We start from the raw sequence: 21,614 nt of genomic DNA, 5'->3' as shown, positions 1-21,614 counted from the left end.
CTGCTTCTGCCATACCTCCGTCAGCATGCAGCAGCTCCAGCTACCGTTGACAGAGGCTCAGCAAACTTCTCCCGGTTTTGTTTCTCTACGCGCTGTCTGTCGTCAGCACAGAGTTCCACAGACCGCTCCTTCCGGCCTTCCGAACAGCATCAGAACAAGTAAGCCGCAGCTGCAGTGTCTGCCAGTCTCACTGCTATTCTTCCTGCTTTTCTCGTTCTTGCTGTTCACCTGTGTCCATTTTGAATGTCCTGGTCTTATTTTGCATTCTCCCGCGACTAAAACAAGGCATTGGCCCTCATTACGACCCTGGCGTTGGACCATGGTGCTAATAGAACCATGGTCCATGCCTGTAACTTACCGACTCCACCATGGCGGAATGGGGAATTACCGCCCCATTCCGAGGTTGGCAGGGTGGTAATTCCCCATGTCGCCATGGCCCTTCCCCATTCCCATTTTTGCCCCATAGGGCTCAATGGAAATGGGGAAGGCGCTAAGTACGGGGGCGCAAATTGCGGCACCGTACTTAGCATCAAGGTCCCTTTGCGGGTTGGTTTTTAACGCCTCCAAAAAGCAGGCGTTAAAGTCTCCAACCCGCAAAGGGACCTCGTAATCAGGCGCTAAGGGATTACCGGTACGGGTACCCTTACCGGTACCGGTAATCCCTTAGCGCCAGGGTCGTAATGAGGCCCATTGATTTACCTGGCCTGGTCATCCACATTACTCAATCCCTCTTCCCCGTCTCAGTACTTGAAAAGTGGAGAAGAGGCAAACCGTGTTGTTGTTTAAAAGAACGCAGGAATTCACCATCCACACTACAATAAGCAATAATTGGCTTAGTTACATGGCTGTAACTAAGAGGTAGATCGGACGGGTTATTTTTATTCAATATATCTCTGCCTCCCTGGATTTTGTCCTCCTCTACCTGGTCCTCCCACAGATAGCCACCTCCAGGGTCAGAGTCAGGTGATTTTCCCTGGCCACATAGTATAAGCTTCCCTCCAGGGAATCGGTGATGAGGCCATCAGATTTGTCCCACTGCGCTGACCAATTATAGATACTTTGTTCTATTTTCCATCAATAATTGTAATAATACCCTTTGTCATTATTTCATTATTAGATTGCCTCCTAACATTGCATGCCATACATGCAAATGGGATCTAAAATATGAGTGAGCTAGTTATGTTCTTGGACTTCGGTTCTTATTTAATGATAAAATGTGGTGTAAATATGCTGTTGATGCACTAGATTGCTTGAGTAGGATGTGTTACAAGGTGCATACCGCGAGCTTGCGGTGTGCACGTGAATGCTTTGATTGTTAGCGCTAACCTTCATTGCAGTCAATCTCTCCCTTGTCATAGTCCTTGACATGCGAAAGCAGTCAACCTACCCTCAGACAGTCTTCTAAAAATCACCCCTCTTTTTTAGAATGTTAGCCACCCGTTTAATCCCTTGCGATATAAAGGGGGATAGCTTACCCATGAACCTCCTGTGATACCCACAAAATCAGGGTGATCATTCAAGCAAGGGAAGAGGGGTTTGGGGGGGAATCAGGATTGTGAGGATGAATGTAGTGACCAGTTTTGAGATATTTGTGCCGAAATGTATTTTTTTTCCTATTGGAAAATCCCATGTTAATTGTTAAGACAATTAAAAACATTACTTTTTTAATGGTATGAAGTCGTCCAATTCGGATATTTTCTTCTCTGCAAGGGCAGATGCCTCTATAATTAATTTACTGTGGCAAGTTATCAGACTTCAGAATTTTCCATGGAAATGTTAATTGCAGGGACGTTAAGGTGAGAATTTAGCGCAAAAAAACCCCTGAAATTCACAAGGCCTATTGGAAGGATCCAGTGGCAAAGACGTGATTGCAGAAATCGGGCAAGGCTGGGGGAAAGGAGACCATTTTGTCCTTGATAGTTGTGGTGGAGCAGGGGAGCACCTGTTTGAATGAGACCTTTATAGAGCGTACTTGTCTAGAAACGTCATTGGGTGTTCTGGGTGAAAAAGAGCAGAGTAGGAGGGGAGGGGACAGGGGTGAGGGAGAAGGGTGAGGAGTAGAGGAGAGTGAGGATAAGATGTCCTTAGTTTGAGATGAAGTGAGAAGCCAGAGAAGTGCAGAGTGCCAAGGAAGGCAGAGGAGAAGATGAGACTGCAGTCTGGTTGGCGAGTTGCATAGATTTTGAAAAGTTCAGCCATGTTGTTAGTGGCTGCAGAGATGCGGGCTTGGTATAGGCCCTCTTCTTTCAGCAGATGGAGAGTCAGTGTTGCCTTTGGAGCAGGTGGCAGGCCAGTTTGTCCGAGGATGTGCTCGAGGCCTGCCACTTCTGCTCTGCACTTGCGTTTCATAGTGGCCAGATCGAAGTCAAACCAGAAATTGCACTTGAAGGCAGGTTTCATGCAGATCTTGATGACCCGGGCAAGGATATCCAGAGTGTTGGAGATGGATACTTGAAGATTAGTAAGGGCTATGCCAGAGTGAGAGTCAGTGGTAGGAGTAGTCGGGGGAGTGAAGGTGGCAGCAAAAGTGGCAACTGACACTTGTTTCATAGGTTGAATGACAGAGAAGGAGACTGGCAGTGCTGGCAGGGGCTTAGCCAGGGGACCCAGGAGGTCCAGGTGAGGGGAAAGGAGAGCATGATCAGACCAGGAGATAGGGGTAATGAGAGGGTTGGAGATGGGGATGTCTGAAGAGATGAGAGCATACAAGGAGTGTACGGCTGAATGCGTCGGACAAGAGGGAAGAATGGAGAAGGAAAGAGTCACAGAGGTTGCGGAAGAGCCCAGAGGCCGCAACACAGAAGTTAAGGTGAATATGGAAGTCTCAGAGAAGAAGCTTGGAGGAGGAGGCAAGAAGAGAAGCGAGGTCAGTCCATTTAGAGAGGAAATGGGAGACCTTGCCAGAGGGCCTGCAGATGGTGGCCAAAGTCCAAAAGAGGTCAGGAGAGACACCAAGCCTGCAGACAAGGAATTCGAAAGAGGAGTAGGCCTGAGTGAGTATGATGGTAGCAGGGATACACTCAGGGAAAATCAGAGCAACTAGGCCTGGGCTTAGAGAGGAATTGTAGCCCTCTGGGAGGAGAGTGCCAAAACTCGTGACAGAGCTGTCTGTGAACCACATCTCTGTGAAAGCGAGGATGTCAGACGAGTGTTTGACGGTATAGCGAGAGGTAAGGGTAGCTGAATGGAGTAGGATGTCACTTTTGAAGGTTTTCTGACGAGTGGTACAGGCGTGTGCTACACCCATCGTAGGTGGCAAAGAGGTGGCAGAAGGAGACGAGGAAGGAGAGGGGATGAATTTGATGAGAGACGGAAGACGCCTATCGTGAAGGAGGAGGTTGGGCTGAGAGCCCTGGACCATTACAGTGCCATTTAGGTAGACATTAATGATGAACCTAGAGAAGAGGAAGGATGCCAAGAGTACCTCCCATGCCAAGACAAAGATGTCAGTAAGATGGAGACCATCATATAATTCCATAGTGCTGAAACTCGAAAGTGCTGTGTAACAAAACATTTCACCAGCCCTTTTGTACAAGATGTCTATGCCAAAATGATTCATTCTAAAGTGCAGGTGCTCAAAAGCGCTGGGTTGCTAAACAATTCAGTAGCACTTTTGTACAAGATATCTATGCTAAAGCCCATAATGACCAAGATGAAAGTAGAAGCACATGAAGATAAAAAGCAAGGAGAGAAACTCGCAGCCTAGTCTAAACATCAACAGTCTTCAGAGTTGGGACTTATCTGTTTCGGAATCTTTACTCTTAGCAACCATGCCCTATAGATGTAAAGGGCAGTAGTGAAATCTACATAGGGGTTTAGACACTGACTCAGAAATCTCACAGCTATAACAGAATGATGAATCTCTGACTCCCTCAGAATGGGTTTGAGGTACATTCTTCTCCGGCGCATAGTCTTGTTGGAAATCAATAAAAAATGTAAAATTCTCTCATTACCAGCCCCATACAATGGACACAGACTTGTGTTGATTCCCTCCAATTTTGGTTAAAGGAGGCCACAAGAATTATACCTAGTGTAAATCGCTAATATAAGGATTTTTCAAGTGGAGGAAAAATTACGTCCAGATAAGTTTTAAATCCTGGTTGCATCCTAGATTTGTGGTATTCATGCCCCTACTTCAGGGCAACAGCGGCAGCTATAAGTGATTTAGTAGCTCTCAGCTGTACAATGTTTTTCAAACTCATAATCACTAAGGGGGTCGATATTCAGGGGGTTTCCCACAAATTAGTCGCAGCCAAGGCTTGAAGGGTAGTCTTGACATGTGCCATGCTTTTCAAACTCTTGTCACCCTCGAGAGCCATGAGGTGAAGCAGAGCATACCAGTACCTTTCAAGGCCATGCTGTTTCCACAGTCTGGCCCAAATAAGGGCCGGTTTGGCAATAATCTGAGGCAACCGAGATGCTATCATGCTCCCGATGATCCAGGGCCATGGGGGCACTGGCAGGGAGCAACAACAGTTTAAAAAAAATGTATGTTCAGAAGTGCTCAGCTTGGTAACACCACCGTAGCCCCACAGTTCTGAACCATACAATGCGACAGGCAGGCCTTGTTTAAAATCTAAATTCAGTGCTGGGGAGACAGCACCAATACCATATTTTATGTAAAAAGGCAATATCACTCCACATACTCCAGAGTAATGGCAGATGTATGTATCTGCTCTACCCAGCCACCAGACTGATGAAATCTCAGCCAGAACAATTGAAACGGTCATCCTGCTCGATTGAGAGACACTTCACTTCTTACTGCACAAGCTTGAGTTTCGATAGTTGTGGTTTAAATACCATTGCCTTGGATTTGCCAACGGTCAAGTTTAATTGCAAATCATTGCATTTGTGTAAAAAAATAAAATACAAAAAATACAAAAAAAAAATAGAAAGACTTTCTCAAACCTTGTGGTGTTGTAGATATCAAGACCACGTTGTCTGTGTAAAATCTTTTGAACATAAAGAGAGGGGCCAAGACGCAACCTTGTCTAACACCCATATTGACATCAAAGGATCGTGTCTGCTCCCCTGGCAGCCTGCAGTGTACACTGGCTTTGTTTTTGAGTATAATTGACATATTATTGTGGTGAAATTGGTTGCTGCTTTATGGGTTGAAAGTATCTGCCAAAGAATCTCTCTTGAAACTTAGTCAAACGCAGTCCTTAAATCTAAAAACACCACATATAAGTAACATTTTTGAACTGTAGATTTTTGAATTAACATAAACATAAAGCACTGGTCTATTGTACCCCGGTTTTCCCTGAAGCCGCTGGTAAATCACTAATTATGCCTTCCCTATCCACCCATTCCTGAATGTATTTTAATATAATTTTCCCAAATAAATGTCCAGCGCTGTTCAGGAGGGAAATCAGCAATAATTGCCCAGAAAATCTCTTCCGCCTTTTCTGTACATTGGTAAAATCACAGGCAAATGCCAAGAAGTGCTTTTCTTTTATCGTGCAAGTGTAAAATTACTCATCTAAAATCTGTTCACATATGTGCGAGTATTACCCAGCGTAAGAAAAGACAGTGTGCCTGATCTAGCTTTCTGTGTGCTCCTGCCTAGCTCTGGCCCTTGAACGTGTCTGAATCTGTCACTATTCCTCCTTCTTGCGGTACACCGTCTATGTGTTTGGCCAGGGGGTTCTCACCTCGGCTGGGCTTGATGTCTCCCAGATAATTGCAAGCTTTCTTCCCTACCAATTTAACATCTATTGTGCTACGTTCTATTAAAACTCCTCAACAGAACTCTGTCCCCTGGATAAAGAAGAGGGGCTATGAGCAGTTTGTGGTTCTAATGGTGTGTCATCTTCATCCTTCTTAGACCTCCCCAGCGTGATTTCTGCTGTTGAAAGATAAAAGAAACACTAGCCATCATCGAAGAGAGATACTCGTACATTTCATACCAAGAACAGTAGCAGCATTATGGGTGTCCGTCAGTACTCTAGTGGGAGGAGCAAGTGGGAAGTACATGCGCCATCCTGTCACACCTCAGGGAGGTTAAATGGTGGTCAGATGCAGGCTGATTGGTCAATGCGAACAATGCTATGGTTAGCATGGTTAAGCAATGAAGCCACCCCCTTTTCAATGTCATTTTCACTTTTGCAATTTTCTTTGAGCAAGCCATGGAGGTGTTCACAAACCCCATTTGCCTGTGGGTGATAAGCACAGGAAAACGTATGGTTAATCCCCAGCAGGGCTGTGATCTGCACAAATGCCTCATTTACTAAGTGAAGTCCACTGTCAGACCGCAGGACCTTGCACACCCCCCACTGTGGGAACACCTCATTCTCTTCTGCTGGTGCTCGTCACTGTATTTCTATTATTTTTTGTTTTGACCAATGACCTTCTTGCAATATCATGCTAAGCGCTCGCGTGCGTCCATTCAGTGGAGTATCAAACTAATTTATTTCTAAAAAGTAAGCTGCTTGCTTTGCTTCTGCATCTGCTACTTCAATGCCAGAGGAAACCACGCCCCCTCCTCATGTGGGCTTGGCACGTCACTACCGCAATTGCTGATGGGAGTTGCAGCACATCTATGAGCCTGTCCAACAGGGACACGTGCTGCAGTTGGGTGCCGTCAGCACGTCGAAAGCCCTGCCTCTTCCAACGTGATAGTCCTGCATGTACTGTTGATGTCATGTAGGCAGACTCGGATTACACCGTGATCTCCTCATCTGCATGTGCTTCTAAAGCCATTATGATTGCAACTAGTTCTGTTGCTTGCGCTGAAAAATGTGAGGGTACTCTCGTGTTTGCCACTACTTCAAATGTCCCGCTCTGCTTAATTTTACAACTGCCATCCCAGTATGTCGTTCTCCTGTTTGGTCAATTGTTGAGGACCCGTCATCAAAAAATACGTCCCCACCCACAAGGGCATTTTCTCTGTCTCTTGGAATGTTGGAATATTGTGTACGTGGTACAGTCATGTACATAGTTTCCCTCGTCTACTGGTTCTGCTATGAATGTCACTGGGTTTACAACTTTACACCTCACTACCTTTACTGCTGGATTTGAGATAATCACCTCTTATCCGGATGCTCTCTGTGTGGGAAATGTGCTCTTTGGCTTCTCGGGAATGGTAAAAAGGACATGCTTCATGTACAGAGAGGTACTGTAGCCCAATGTGACACTTGATGAATTCTCTACTGCAAAGCCAGCAGCAGCCAATGCTTGTTCACAAGGATAATGGCCTCTCATCACTGGATCTAAATACCCACTGTAGTAAGCTATCGGTTTCTGCCCTCAGGTAATCTTCTGTGTGAGCACTGCCGTCATCACTACTCCATCTGTGTGCGAAAACAAATATAATTGTGCATTGTGGTCATGGATTCCCAGGACTGGGGCCGTGCACATTGCCCGTTTTAGTTCACCAAATGCTTCTGTCATCTCACCTGTCCACGTATGTTTTCCATCCCCCCTCTGAGCCACCTTGAGCCACTTTAAAAGAGATCTAGTGTATGTGCTGTAGTCGAATACCCAGGCTGTGCAATAATTGCACAGACCTAAAAATTGCTGCATCTCCCTCACCATTTTACACAGTGGCATTCTGAAAATCACCTCTGCTCTTTCAGGAGTAACCTTTCTACCCTCTTGAGATATTAACTGTCCAATTTATAAGACCTCCCTCTGGTAGTACTGTCATTTTGCCCTGTCCACCTTGTAACCTTTTTCTGCCAAAACTGTTAACAGCTGCACTGAGTCTTGTCAACACCAATCTTCTAACCTGCTGCATATCAAGATGTCCACGTATTGAATCACTGTGCCGTCTAAATGTACATTCTCTAGGTCAATTTATAGGACCCTGTTGAATGTAGAAAGGGATTTGCAGTAATCCCGAGGCAATCTCGTATGGTTCCACTTTTTATTTCTATATAGAAACAAAGTCAAGTCATGTGATTCTTTGTAAACGGGAATAGAGAAGAAAGCGTTCTTCAAGTCTATCACAGTGAAATTAGTGGCTTCTGATGGAACATTGCATAATATTGTCACTGAGTTGGGAACTAAAGGAAACTCTGCATCAACAATATTGTTCAAAGGGCGCAAATCCTAAATAAAATGCCACGGTCCCCCTGTCGTCGTCTTCGCCGGATACGTAGCCACGTTACATTGAGTTTCTGAGGGTACTAAAATTCCCTGCTGCACTAGCGTGGAGATCATCTAAAAAATGCTTTTATCTGCTTCCCTAGATAGAGGGTATTGCTTTGCCCTCGGCAGGATCGCCCCTGTCTTGAGCTTAATTTTGACAGCTCCTACTCCCTTCAACAGGCCAACGTCATATGGGCTGTTGGTACATAACATGCTTGATATTTGTGCTACGTCTTCCTCAAGAAATGGCGGTGGTGCCTTTTTCATCAGGGCCATCCTCTGTGGGACTTCCCTGTAATGAATTCTCATCCAGTAAGTGAAGCTCATAAAGAACACTGTCTCAATATCTGAATAGTGGTCCTGAAACATTTCTTTGTCAAGTCAGTCAGTCTGTGCCCTACTCCTACTGTAATTATGGCTCTCCATGCTTGCCCTGTATCGTATGTCCCTTCTAATACTATTCTCTCGTCCCTTACTATAACTGTTTCCGATTCTAATGGAAACACCTGTCCTCATCTAAGGGAATTTCTGGTCTGAACAAAACCTTGTTGGTCAAGCTGAGCGTTTGCCCTGTATCCCTGGAAGCCATGCTAGCAGCACTTCTACCCCATACTGGAATACCTCGGGATTTAGGGGCACCCCCCTCTTTAGAGTCTGACCGCAACATACATGAATATATTCTTTTGCATTCATATAGTGAATTCCGGTGGTAGAACACACTATCCCTTACTCCATAAATTAAATGGTCATGTTTAAGTTTACTCATGTTCCTTCCCATTATCTAAACTGGCACCTGACAGGAATATAACAGTGTCATAGTAAGGTGATGCTCTCCAATGGAAATTGGCAATTCATCAGTAAATAAAACTAAATCTGTAGCCCCAGAGAAACCTTGAGTATTCATGGCAACACCTGACATGGGTTATCTCCCTCCCTAATACAGGATCAAGTCACCCCAATGAAAACATGTTGTCATCTATGGTTACCCTTACACGTGGTTCCTTAATCAGGTTGGTGTAACAGATGGGATTGAACAAATCAAGTCAGTCTGTGGGCTGTCCTATTGTGGGTATAAAGTCATTTATTTTATTTATTGTGCATTTGTAAGGCGCTTATATATCAAGTACATTGTTTCAAAGCGCCCACACGGCAGCGCGGAGGGGACATGGGATTGAAAGGCAATTCTAATAACAAAGAAGAAAGAGAGAGATGGTTCTACTAGGCATTGTGAGCATTCAGAATGTGCAAGTGCAGAGAGATAAGATGGGCTGAGGGAGGGTGGGCTAAGTGCTTGGAGTGCCGCAAAGGGAAGGGAATTGCTAGGATGTAAGTTGCAAGCAGCTGTTAAGTGCCTGACCCCATGAAGGGATTCTCTCCCTCTACGGTTGCACCCCTTAGTCTCGGCACAGGAGTCTGCATTGTGGTATCCGTGTGTCTTGTGGCTACAGCGTTCTACTGCGCCGGTGCTTGTTATGCTGTTTGCGGTGGCTGTGTGTACACCAGTGCCTGCAGTGCATACGTCATGGGCTGTTGTGACCGAGTCTATTCGTGTTGAGCTGGCGCCATTTGCGGTGTCTGCATCTGCATGTGATCTTGGGCATAATAGTTGGGTTGCACAGTATTGTATGTGGGCACGTATGTTGTCCCCCCCATTCTGTTGCATTCCCCCTCTGCTTTTACACATTCAGGATATGTCGCTAATCTTTCTGCATGTCCAATATTGTGGTGGAAGTCCTCTGGGTCTGGCCTGTCCCCTGTTAAGCCCGTCTCCGCCCTTCTGCGCTGGGTACCCTGCTCCTCTTCCACCTGGTCAATATTTAGTCCCCCCCCCTTCCTGGGAAACATCCCTCTGCCATTTGCAGCTGATAGTGTGTTCTGGGTAACCACTCCCTCTCCGCTCCTCAACATGGCCCTTTCCACTGTATACTGTGACAATTTTTCTGAACTTATTCCCATTCTTCCTATTTTCTTTGTTTGCATTTCTTTCTCGCGTTCTCCTGCATCAGGCGACAATAATGTACTATAGTCAACATAATTTCTGACCACGGCTTTGCCTCCATCCCCACTACATTTCTCAATTGCTTCTGCACATGCTGTGGCAATCCCTGGCTTAATATGCGGTCAAATAAACTCACTGTTTTGTCTCACGGTTCACACGTTTCGAGACACCAACGTTCTTGTTTCACCTGAATATATTGCAGTGGGAATTCATCACCACGCATTTTGTGTGCCATAATTGAGCCTATGGCAGGTGTGTCTGGGTACTGCACTCTCACGGCCTGCCATGCGGCCCATTGTCCCTAAACTGTCATCACTGTCTTCATCTCCTTTGTCCTCAATGTTAAATTGCCTCAACATGTTTTTCCCCTGCTGTCTCCTCAATGCTCTGTCCAGCGAGTCACCTCCCCTCTCCCTTGGTGAGGGCTATGCTCCTGCTTGCCTTAGGGACAGCAGCGCTATCCCTTCTGCTTCTGTATAGTGTACCAATGCTCCTCCATATTCCTGCCTCCTCAGCGTCATCTTGAAGTCTAGGAATTGTCATTATATCTTCCACTTCCTTAAGGCGTCTCTCGCTACTTCTCTCTACTGCCTTTTGTGCCTCTCTTCCTCCTCTCTGCAATGACGTTCTTTACCGGTTGTCTCAACCTCCAGTTTACTCTTAACCCTTCGCATTTGCACATGCCTCTGCTTTTCTTCTTCAACCTTTCTCATTGCCTTCATCTCTCTTCCCTCTCTTCTCCTTCTCTTCTACTTTGTCTAATTACTTCTTCAACTGTTCTTGTTCCTTCCTCTCCTCCCTTTCCTCCATTAGCTCTACCGATTCTCTGTCTTCTTCCTCCTTCTCCCTTTGTCTTCGTTTCTTAGGTTCCTTCTCTGGGCTCTGTTACATTAGTTCCGTCTAGTTTAAGCAATATCTGCCCCCCCCACCCTTGTAAGTGGAACTGTCATCTCATCGTTCCCTTTACGTCCGTGAGTTGCTTCGTCACCCCCATCAACTTCGCTTGTAGGTCACTCCACTCCTTGCGCTCATCAATCATAGTCCCTGTTTTCCTATTCGCCGGCTTATCACCACTAAGCGCGTCTTTGCTACTATATGAAAGAGGTGCACATGGTAAGTGTACCCTCCACTGCTTTTAACTCTTTCAAGGGGTGAACTCCCTGGCCTCCTGTCAGTGGGTCAGCTGTTTGAGGATGAGGAAGAGGCAGAGGAGCCATGGGGGCTTCACCCCCTGCATCATGCTGGCTGAGCACCAATTCCTTCTTGGGTGGGTCCTCTTCCTTGTCCTCAAACATCTTCCATAACTCCTGTATTGCTATCTGCTGTTTTAATTTCTTTCCTTTATATGCAGTATGCAAATATGTGGTCATGTGTTGCAGCACAGATTTAAAAAAAAAAACTGCCTTTCCAGGACCATGGCCTCGCCATTTTGCCCTCTGTATCACAAGTCCATTTCGCGCTATTCCTGCATATTTTGTCATGACATTGGGGAAGGGATTTGCACAAGTGCTTAAGGGGAGTATCCCCCATGATGACATATCACTCTCTGACTGTTGATACTTACTTGACCTCAAATTGGGATTCTTTGTACACTTCAAAAAATGCCAATGCCAATTTCAATTTTACAATTGTCAACAATTAACTAACTTCTTAAAAACAACCTCCACTCTGTTCTATGAGCCTCTCCGGCTCATCAACATTAACGCCCATGCTCTCATCTCTACCTCTGAAGGCCAAGCCACAACTCTCCAGGTGCTCTTTGAGCACAACCAAAATTGTACAGCAATCTTCTTGTTTTTTAAAGCTCCACACCACTTCACTCTGCTATAAAAGGAACGCCCTTTCCATCTTTCTTCACCACCAATTGCATGCTGGGGCGTAGTGGGCTACGGTTCAGCCTTCCACCAATGTGCTAAGTCCTATTTGCAACCTTCTTGTGAAATCACCAATCATTAGGCATGTAAAGCAATTCAAATAAGTACACTTCTCAACCCCCACAATACACAAAAGCACCACAACACAAATACCCCACGGCTGTCATCCTGCTTTTTATTCACAGGGAATCATCTCTTAAAAGTGCCCACTCATGGGCGTGGTCCTTCACCATAGCATAGGATATCCTTTAATCTGTTTTTTTTATTGTTTTTGTATTTTCTGTTAAGTTCAATAAGGTACCACCTTCTGCAACCTAAGCTAGCGCCTAGACATAGGGTTTCATCTCATCATCCGTAATCTAGCTAACACTTGGTGTTATATCGTGCCTGAGTGTGTTTGTAATTGAGTCTGCCTAGTCTGGTCATGTGCTCAGTGATGTCATGCAAGCATCAATTGGAATTTTGATGTATGAGTGTGAGAATGATGTGGTGAGTGTTCTGTAACTGGTCAGTCGGTCCCTCCCTCCCCAATGACAAAGTGTATACTGCGTTCGAGACATTTTAAGTTTTGTGGCTATATGCTAGTAAGGATGCAATACAATGTGTTAGGAAATTAACATTTTTAGGCATTTGCAGGTTAATGGACTTCGTATATGCGAGTAAAGATGCAATGCAATGTGTTAGGAAATTAACATTCTTAAGCATTTGCAGGTCAATGGACTTCTTAGACATTATAGCGAAAAGTGCATAATTAAATGCATTGTGATATGGGGAGGAGTTCAGTAGTGTGTGTGAATGAGCTAGTATTACCTATTGAGGATTTTTAGGTTGAAAGTTTAGTTTTAAGACTTTTGGACTTTTAGGGATTTAGGATTAATGCAAGCCATGGACAAGGAAAAGAACTATACAGGAAATGTTTCTTTTTACATCTGTAAAGTCTAAAGAAATGTCATTTGTTGTACACCCACTGTACCTAAGGTTGGCAGTGAATCTGAAACCTGATGGATGTGACATAATGAGTATCTTGATTTGAGTGATGTGTGCAGAGTTCATGTTCGAATGAATTTGCTTGCAAGAAACTGATGGGGAGGTTAGGAAGTAGTATTTTTTATTACTGTCTATGTGTATTGAGATGGAGGTAGCGCTTTTGTTTAAATTGACTGTATTGAGGTAGCGCCTCATTGGGTGTCAAGTGCTTGGAAATGGACACTTACGTGAATATGATTAAGTGTTGCTGGGTGGTGGCACTCATAGTAATTTTGGATTTTGGTATTTTGTATACGGAGGTAGCGCCTTTGTATGAATTAAGCACGGTGAGTTAGCTCCTCTTTTGGTTATGGGGACGTGTGTGGTAAATCCTGGGGGTAGCGCCCTTCCAGTTGCAGGAGTGAGTGGTAAGTGGAGAAGTGCACTAAGGTGAGTGGGAGTTCTGGTCTGGTGATTTTAGGAGCTGTAGTAGTGCACGGTTAGAAGAAGTCGACTCTTATCTGTAATGGACAGATGGTTTTGTTTGATGAAGTTGTGGTAGTGGTTCTCTTCGAAAAAGTTGTTGTGCTGGTTGGGGACGACCTTCGGCAACCATATTGGCTAAAGGGAAATAGGATGTCCAAGATTAAGAGTTGTCTGATGAGTTGTTTTCTTTGTGTGTTATATGTCAATCCTGGCCACGGTACTCTGAGGTCAGGATCATGGGACTTGTAGTACTGCCATTGAGATGAGTGTTTAGGCTAACTCCATGTTTTGTTGGTGGTCTTGGAGATGGCTGGCCAGCATCTTCAAGTGTTGCAGGATCTGTATACCTTGGTGTGGTTGAGTGGGCTCCATGGCCTAGTCCATTGATGATCTGTGTATGTTCGTGATGCAGGCATAGTTGGCGATATTTCAACACTAGTTAGCGGTTTTATGAGTTTTCCTACTAGGTATGGTGATTTTGTTGTCTTCTTGGATGTCTAGTATTGCGCCGGGATGACAAGATGTGCTCCAGGGTGGCAGCCTGGAGGCTCGCCTGTGGCGGGGGCGGGCAGAAGGATATATGTTATTTTGGTGGGCATTTGGTTTGTAGGGTAGTTTTATCCTTGTGTACGGGCTGGCTGTGTCTAGAGTGAGAGTCTATCCGTGGCAGGGATAGACTGAAGGTGATTTGTGTTAGTATTGAGAGTGACCTGAATGTGTAGGTGAAGTTTGGAATTGCATAGCTGTGGGAGTACTCGTGAAGTTGTATGGTGTATGGTGGATGGTGATGTGACTTGCCTGTATGTAAAGTGCTTATTGTTTGTGTATATGTTTCGGTAAGGAGGGAGATGTGTTATATCGTGCCTGAGTGTGTTTGTAATTGAGTCTGCCTAGTCTGGTCATGTGCTCAGTGATGTCATGCAAGGATCAATTGGTATGTTGATGTATGAGTGTGAGAATGATGTGGTAAGTGTTCTGTAACGGGTCAGTTGGTCCCTCCCTCCGTGGGTGATGGGTGCCGGTGATCTATTGCCTTATACTTGATGTCTTGTCCTGAAACATGTAACTTAAGAACTGGAAGTAAACTTACATATAAGCAACCTATCTCAAGCATGGACATTGCTTTACTACACCTGGAAACAGGGATTCTCTCATAAATAAACAAAAAACAAATGCCAACACGTCAATACCCTGCCCCAATATTTGTCAGATTGTTGGATTTACACTCTGTGGATCCACTGAAGCCCTTGGACTCCGTCACTCCCACAATCTGCCACTCTGCCTTCTGGTCTGCTCAGCATCCCATGGGGAGCAAGCAGGATTTTTACCAAGGGGGCTCCTGACGATTGTCTCAGTTTGCACATGTGGTCAAAGGCCCAGTCCTCGAGATGAAACTCTTCTGGCATGCAGCAGGAAAAAATGGTATTCGCCGGGGTTCTCTGCGACTGTCCTCTGCTACCACCTGAAGTAAGGCAGGGTCTGTTCGTTTTCCCAAATACAAGCAAGAGGAACTGGTCCAGCGGAAATCCCCTGCACTCAAAAATGAAAGAGTCAAAAAATTTGGCAAAACTCAGTGTATTGAACATTTTCGAAGCAGTGATCAAGAAATGGACATCACATGATTTCCAATACTGTCTCACTGGTTACAGGCTTGTCATGGAGTTTTAATGTGAAGTGAAGTCACAAAATAAATGATACATTGCAAAAACCTAAGTTAGAATGGTATATATAGAAGATATATGAGGATCATACTTTTATTGGCTAAAAAGGGCCTGGTGACTCCTCCTGTGACGACGACCTAAATGTTGAAACTACAGGCATGTCAGGTTAGCGCACTACCATTGGGCCTTGCTACTAAGTATGAACTATCATGGACAGTGGATAGGGCTTGGTCAGAGAGGTCCTTCTCAGCCTTGGCACTTTGGAAAGTTACCAGCCGATGAGCAACTAGCCAAGGTGGTGGGAACAGCCGAAAGGTGTTGACTGTAGCCAACAAGGTTACCATCTCCCATCCTCTAGTCCTTGAGACCGAATATTAAGCTTTCAACTTGGTTTTACTTTTGTATCATCTGTCTTCAGTTGGATGGGAACAACGGCCTCTCTCTGGCTCGACTGAATAGGCTTTGTCTTCCAGGTTCAGATCACGCAGGGACTACACGCTTATTTTTCCTGTACACATTTATGAGGATTTTCAGCTTTTAGACATGCAGGTGTCCTATCTCTTCTGCTAATGTGAAGCTTCCCCTCCTTCTGTGTCCTTGGCAAGAATACGCACAATGGCTGCACTGACAGCCTGGTCTGGGCTTCTCTGTGAAATCAGTACCCCAGGCCTCTCTCTCTCTCTCTCTGTGTTCTCAAGTCTTCTCAGTGCATTCCGTTCATTTCAATGCAGATGTGGCTTCCATAATGATTTACATGGCCACTCATGTTTGTTGCATTCAGTGTCAGCAAGCAGTTTATATGCATTCTTGTGCGACTTGCGGTTACTGCATAGCAAAGGTGTATACCTCCTCTTATCAAAGTGGGTCATAAGCATGTTCTTAGTGTCCAAGAGCAATTTAATCTAAGTGTCTGTGTAGCTTCGTGCAGGAATGCACATGTGCTTCATGTCTAACGCATCTATGTTGTAGTCTGAGTCGTGACATCATCAGCTCTTTGCATGGTCACAGTCAATCTACTTGCTTCATTGACTGCAAACGTATCTCTTCAATGACGTCATCAGGATGGGGTGAATAGTGTTTCTCACATCTGCGGTACATCAGCGATGGGGAGGAGGGGCCAGCAACGATGTACACCTTTGATTTCTTTGATGTCGAGATGAGGGCGGGACTGGTGCAACAAGGGCCACATTCATGTCTTCCTCTTCAAGGGAAAGAGACAGCGTGTTAGAGAATGTTTGTGTGTGAGTGTCATGGTGTGTATGTGTGATGAGTGAGCAGATTCTCTTCACTCATCAGGTATCACTGAGTGAGAGACTGTGGAGGGGCATTACAGAACATTCACATTGTCTTTGTTCATTATTCCAGTAATATTAATATCGGGATTGATAACCTCCTCCTATTATTATTACTGTCATAATAGGCAAAGTCACAAAGTTGTCTTTGCCGTTGTTCAAGTAGTATTAACAATACCACTGGAATAATTGGCAAAGACATTGTGACTGATCCGATGTGAGAGGACGGGTGTCTTCACATTGGTGCAATGTGCAACCAGTCTGGACATGTGTTCATAGTAAGTAACAACATATGTCCAGACTGGTTTTGTCATGGCATTTCTTACTGTACTGGGAATCGGGGGGAGGACAAACCTTATGTGATGCAATGTGGCTAGACTGGCCTACAGTGGTGCAACTAGTCTGGATGCATTTTTATGGGCAAATCCAACAGAAGTATTTTCTTACATGGGAGACTGGACTATATTGCCAGAGCTAGCATATACATATTTTCGCATGGTATCATTATAGTCATTTTGTGCGAAGGAAACAGAAGTATGTTCTTAGATATGAATAGAATACTAGGATATATTAGTAAAGCTAGCATCGAAATTTATGGTTGCAGCCATCATAAAAATGCATTGGAAAATGCTCCTCTGACTTTCATCTATTAGATTATTTTCAAGAGTTGCCCTGTGAAATTGATTACAAAGGTTCACCCTCAATTTCTCATAGAAAGTGTGCTGCACAATTCACCATTTTAGCCCATCATTGTAGAAAAATAAATCTCAGTTGCTCCCGCGTATTTGTGCAAAACATTTACGCCCCACCGATTAAAAGTTTCACCAGCTGCCACTGCCTAAAGCCCGTGTCAGGGTAACATTTTATTTTTGCTCCACTTATTCCCTTACAGCTGTCACATGAATGTCAACGTAAATTGCCATCAAAACGCCCTCCCATTTGTTTGATTTGTCTTGCACATTAGGACTCCCAGTACAGGAAACTTAAGACCCTAAGAAGAATGTTTTATATGTAAAGTCACACACACATACTCACACAAGTATAATCTTTTTGAAAAATGTTTGGATTTCATTTCAGAGACTGTATTAGCTTAACAAAGCGCCTCACAGCATGAACACCTGTTGGGACGATCTATACTTTATGAAACTCAATAAACACATGGAAATATTCAGTGTATTGATTTCACTAGCAAAACATGCATATTAAATGCAGAACATTTTAGGAATGAGGTCTGAATTTCCGCTCAGTCTACTTCAAATCTAACTATAATTGCATCAGAACATAGTAATTTCAAAAAATGTTCTGTTTTTGTTTATAATCCTTTGCTTTTATGCTTGACTAGAAATAACATTGCACCAAAGTAATGGGCCCTGACATTCTCGAATGCTGAAATGTAGTAATGAAGCCTTTTAAACTGAATCAGGGTTTATTATCGCTGAATAAATCCTGTCCCAAGTTAATAAATTCCAGCTAGGCATTATCCCAAACGAAACTGACCTCACCTGAAATGTATAAGACTATTAGCACTTCGTGCTAACTTGAAATATGCAATGTCGTCTGTTGAAGTCAAGATGTTTGGAATCAAGTCAACAATAGAAAATAGTGACTGCATTCTTATTGGTGTATAGTTATATGTCCTTAGATTAGCATTAAGAGATATTACAATTGTCTGACATCTCTGCAGTTGCCAATAACAACATGATCTATCTATACAATTTCCAATGTCCTATTTTCTAGGGTTTTTTAACTGATAAAAATCACTGTTCAATTACATCAATCATCTGCCTTCCTTAATACATGCATTATGCATTGTTAATATGTGTAATTATCTCTTGACACACAATGTTTGATATTGCCGATTTTCATTGATGGTTGTACGTGGTTGCAAACTCTTTGTTCGAGGTTAAAAAAGAGAAACACCCACTTTATCCCTGCATCTTTTTCATTCTGGCAGCCATTTCTTATGAAGCAATCTGAATTGTACTTTTTTGCTTCTTTATATTTTTTAGTAAGCGTCTGAGAATGTAACAGTGGATGTTTTTGCTTGTTCCTTTCAGCGGGAACCACATATTTCAAGGTCTTGCAGCAGGAATCGCTGTAAATGAAAATGGAAGAGGCCACATAACAGGTACAATGTCCTTTGCTTGGATTGTTTGTATTGTTGTACTAGATTCAAATAGAGGGTTCTAAAGCGATTTGCTTACTTGTGAACATTTAGTTGAGAGAGAAGTTATTCTATTCTGAAGTAATATCGACTTGAACGTCCCTTTGATTTTCCAATATTGTCTATGAATAGAACTGATTTAATATGTATTAAAGAATAATACATTTGGTGAAAAGGAAACCTGCCAAGTGCACCTTTCCCCTAACAAGGGAATCATCTGTTATATTTAAAAACGCCAATCTTCTTTTTTTTCTGAAGCCAATGATTATAATTATCATTAGGTCTGATGCTTGTTATTTAGTGCATTGAGATTAGATGCTGATGAGATCTCAATTTGCAATCTATCACAAAACTAAGAAAGATCTATGCCAGACTAATATATTTACATTCCAGACTTTATTAGGGCAAGGGATGAGTTTATTTACAATGTTCAAAAATCTTAAAATAACAAGGACCATTTAAAAAAATCTCACCACAATGGCAATGATAATCTAGTAAAGTGGTCCACAACGGTGTCTTCAGATAGGGGTTGCAAACAATGTACTAATAGATTATCTTCTTTGTGACTATAACTCTTTTCGTGGGGCTTTGAAGTTTAAATGCCAATTTCCTACATGGTCTAACTTGGTGTTTCTCAGTCCCACACAATCTTGGAGATTGGTTGGCGGTTCAATTGGCTCTCTCCGCGTCTTAAGCCAGTGGTACCACTTGGAAAATTCTATGTAACAACAAGATGGTTTCACCTTGATATTTCGACTTTCAGTCTTTGTGTCCAGTAGCAGATTACTCTCCAAGGCCCTGTCCTGTGATAGCTCAAGGATTCCCAGTCCCTCTGTTTCGCTGTTTTAGAGTGTGCCCTTTGCTTCTTTGTTTTCTCAGGTTGTTGGTGGTTATGGTGTGTCTGCTTCACATCCCCTGTCTTGGTCTGCAGCTGGAGTGCACCCACACGCAGGGCTTGTGAACAAGCTGACTCTGGAGTACATGGTACTTAGTGCAATCCCCAGATTAACCTCCACGGTTGGGCGTGGCCTACCAAACACATCTTTGTAGTAGGCTTGGCTGTAATACTCTGGGCACTTCCCTCTACTCCAAGGCCTGGCTCTCTTTCCCATCACCTTGATCATCTCTACCACAGAAAAGAGATTTGCAACAGTCTCATGCCTTAATGGTTCTCTCTATCTCCTTCACCCTGCCGCTCCCCACCTCTACCTGTACCTCCACAATGCATTGCCACATGTGTCAAGGAGTCCCCCCCCCTTCTCACCTGGGTCCGTTCTTTGCTGGAGTCCTTGGTCGCTGCCTTCTTGCGGACGGACCTGGTTTTGGACAAGGCTGCCCGAGTCTCTTCCCACTCCAGGGTGCGTTCAGTTTCCGGGACGCGGATCCAGGAATCCGAAGAACTAGGAAAGGTGCAACTAACACACGAGTACAGGAAATAGGAGGAAAGGAAGGGGCAAGGAACGGGTAGATAGACAGGTACAAGGAAACAATACCGCGAGCTACGGGACACAAGTCGGATCGCTACTTTGCAATAGCATTGAGACGCGCGGAGCCGCGGAAGGCGTGGTCTATTAATAGAATACGTTACGTCCAGCGCGTGGAGCGAGAAAGGAGTTTCACGCTGGACGACCATGTTGGGAGTATTATGGAGTGCACGTCCCGTTGTGACAAGGACCAGGAAGTCCAAAAGGGACGTGTTCTGTAGTTCATGACAGCATGCTCATACCTTCACTTCCACCCCTTCACTGGCTCATGCTTGCCTGTTCTTACTTACTTTCTTACTTTGTGTTCTCCACTACCGGGCGCTCTGGTGCTCCTCCACTCTTCTGCACCAATCCCCCTGCCTCATCAGTGCCTCCTCTGTGTTGCTCCATCTCTCCCCTAAAGTCATCCTCAACCTCCAGTCTATCCCAGTCTCGTGTCCCCTGATGTCACCACCAACTTCTTCAATACCCTCTGTCCTAGGGTTCTGACTGGGATCAAAAAGGATGCCAAGAGTGTATAACAGTGTTATCTTCTCCTCCTGCCGCTGTCCTCCCCCTGTGTTATCATCTCCTCTCTTACTTCCTTAATTTCATCTTCTCATTCTCTTGTTCTCCTTTTGATAATTCCACCTTCTCTTTGGTTACTACCTCTTCCTGTCTGCTTTCACCTTCCTACCACCTTCTACTCACGCTCCTCCTCTGATGTCACCACCTCCTCATTGACCTTCTTAGCTCTTACTGCTTCCTCCTGCTGTCACCTCTCCACTCTCCTCCTGTCCAGCCCCTCTTTCTTCTGCTGCTCTCCAGTCTTCTCCCAACACAACCCTCTATCACGTACAACCCACACTGAGCAACTGGGACTGTCTGCTTCGTACTATGATTCCACTATAAAGCCACTGGACGCCACTACCAAAGAACAAATAAACTGCAGAAAACAAAAAGATACACTGCAACCTAGTCAATGCCAGATCAATGTCAAAATACACAACTGAAATATACAAACTGTTAAGCAATGGAGGGACAGACATGTTATTACTCACCAAAGCCTGGCTAAATCAAAACTTCAAGTTAACAGCATAAGATTTCCTACCCAACAACTTCAAACTTAAACAGGCCAATCGTGAAGGAGGAGGAGATCTCGCCTTGCATACAAGGACCAGCTAAATGTAACAGCACCACCACTAAACATCACAAACAGTGAATCACTCCTCCTGCGCTTAGCCTTTGTCAAGAGGCAGATAAATGTCATTCATGGTGACTGCCCCTCCCCGGCCTCTATACCGTAACCATATCGGCCTTACCCCGGATCAATACAAGAAGAGATGGGGCCTCATTACGACTTTGGCGGTAGCCGTGCCAGAGTCATTTTTTTACCGGCAATGGGCAATTACCAGGGCATTCCGTCCCCGCCAGACCCGGTAACTGCCCATTGCTGGGTGCCGGTATTTATTACTCCTCATTCCCATTTGAGCCCAATAGGGCTTAATAGGAATGGGGAGGTCGGTAGTGCCGGCACCGTTAATAATGGCTCCGGTGCTACCAGGTAGGTCTGCTCGCTGGTGCCATTCCTCCCCGCAGGTCGGACCTGCCGGGCTGA

At 44.5% G+C, this 21,614-nt stretch overlaps 1 protein-coding gene across 1 annotated transcript in view; it reads left to right on the top strand.

Moving 5' to 3' along the window:
* FBXO10 (F-box protein 10) overlaps window positions 1–21,614 on the top strand; it is a 794,278-nt gene that overhangs the window by 496,287 nt on the left and 276,377 nt on the right. Inside the window, exon 6 of the mRNA XM_069630484.1 lies at window positions 18,427–18,497. Within this exon, the coding sequence (XP_069486585.1) occupies window positions 18,427–18,497 (71 nt within the window). The remainder of the gene's footprint in view (window positions 1–18,426; window positions 18,498–21,614) is intronic.

Source organism: Ambystoma mexicanum, chromosome 6q (genome assembly GCF_040938575.1).
Source record: "Ambystoma mexicanum isolate Mex_15411 chromosome 6q, UKY_AmexF1_1, whole genome shotgun sequence".
Taxonomy (NCBI): Eukaryota; Metazoa; Chordata; class Amphibia; order Caudata; family Ambystomatidae; genus Ambystoma; species Ambystoma mexicanum.
Note: the sequence above shows the minus strand (reverse complement) of the source record. Positions and strands in the feature narration are given on the sequence as shown.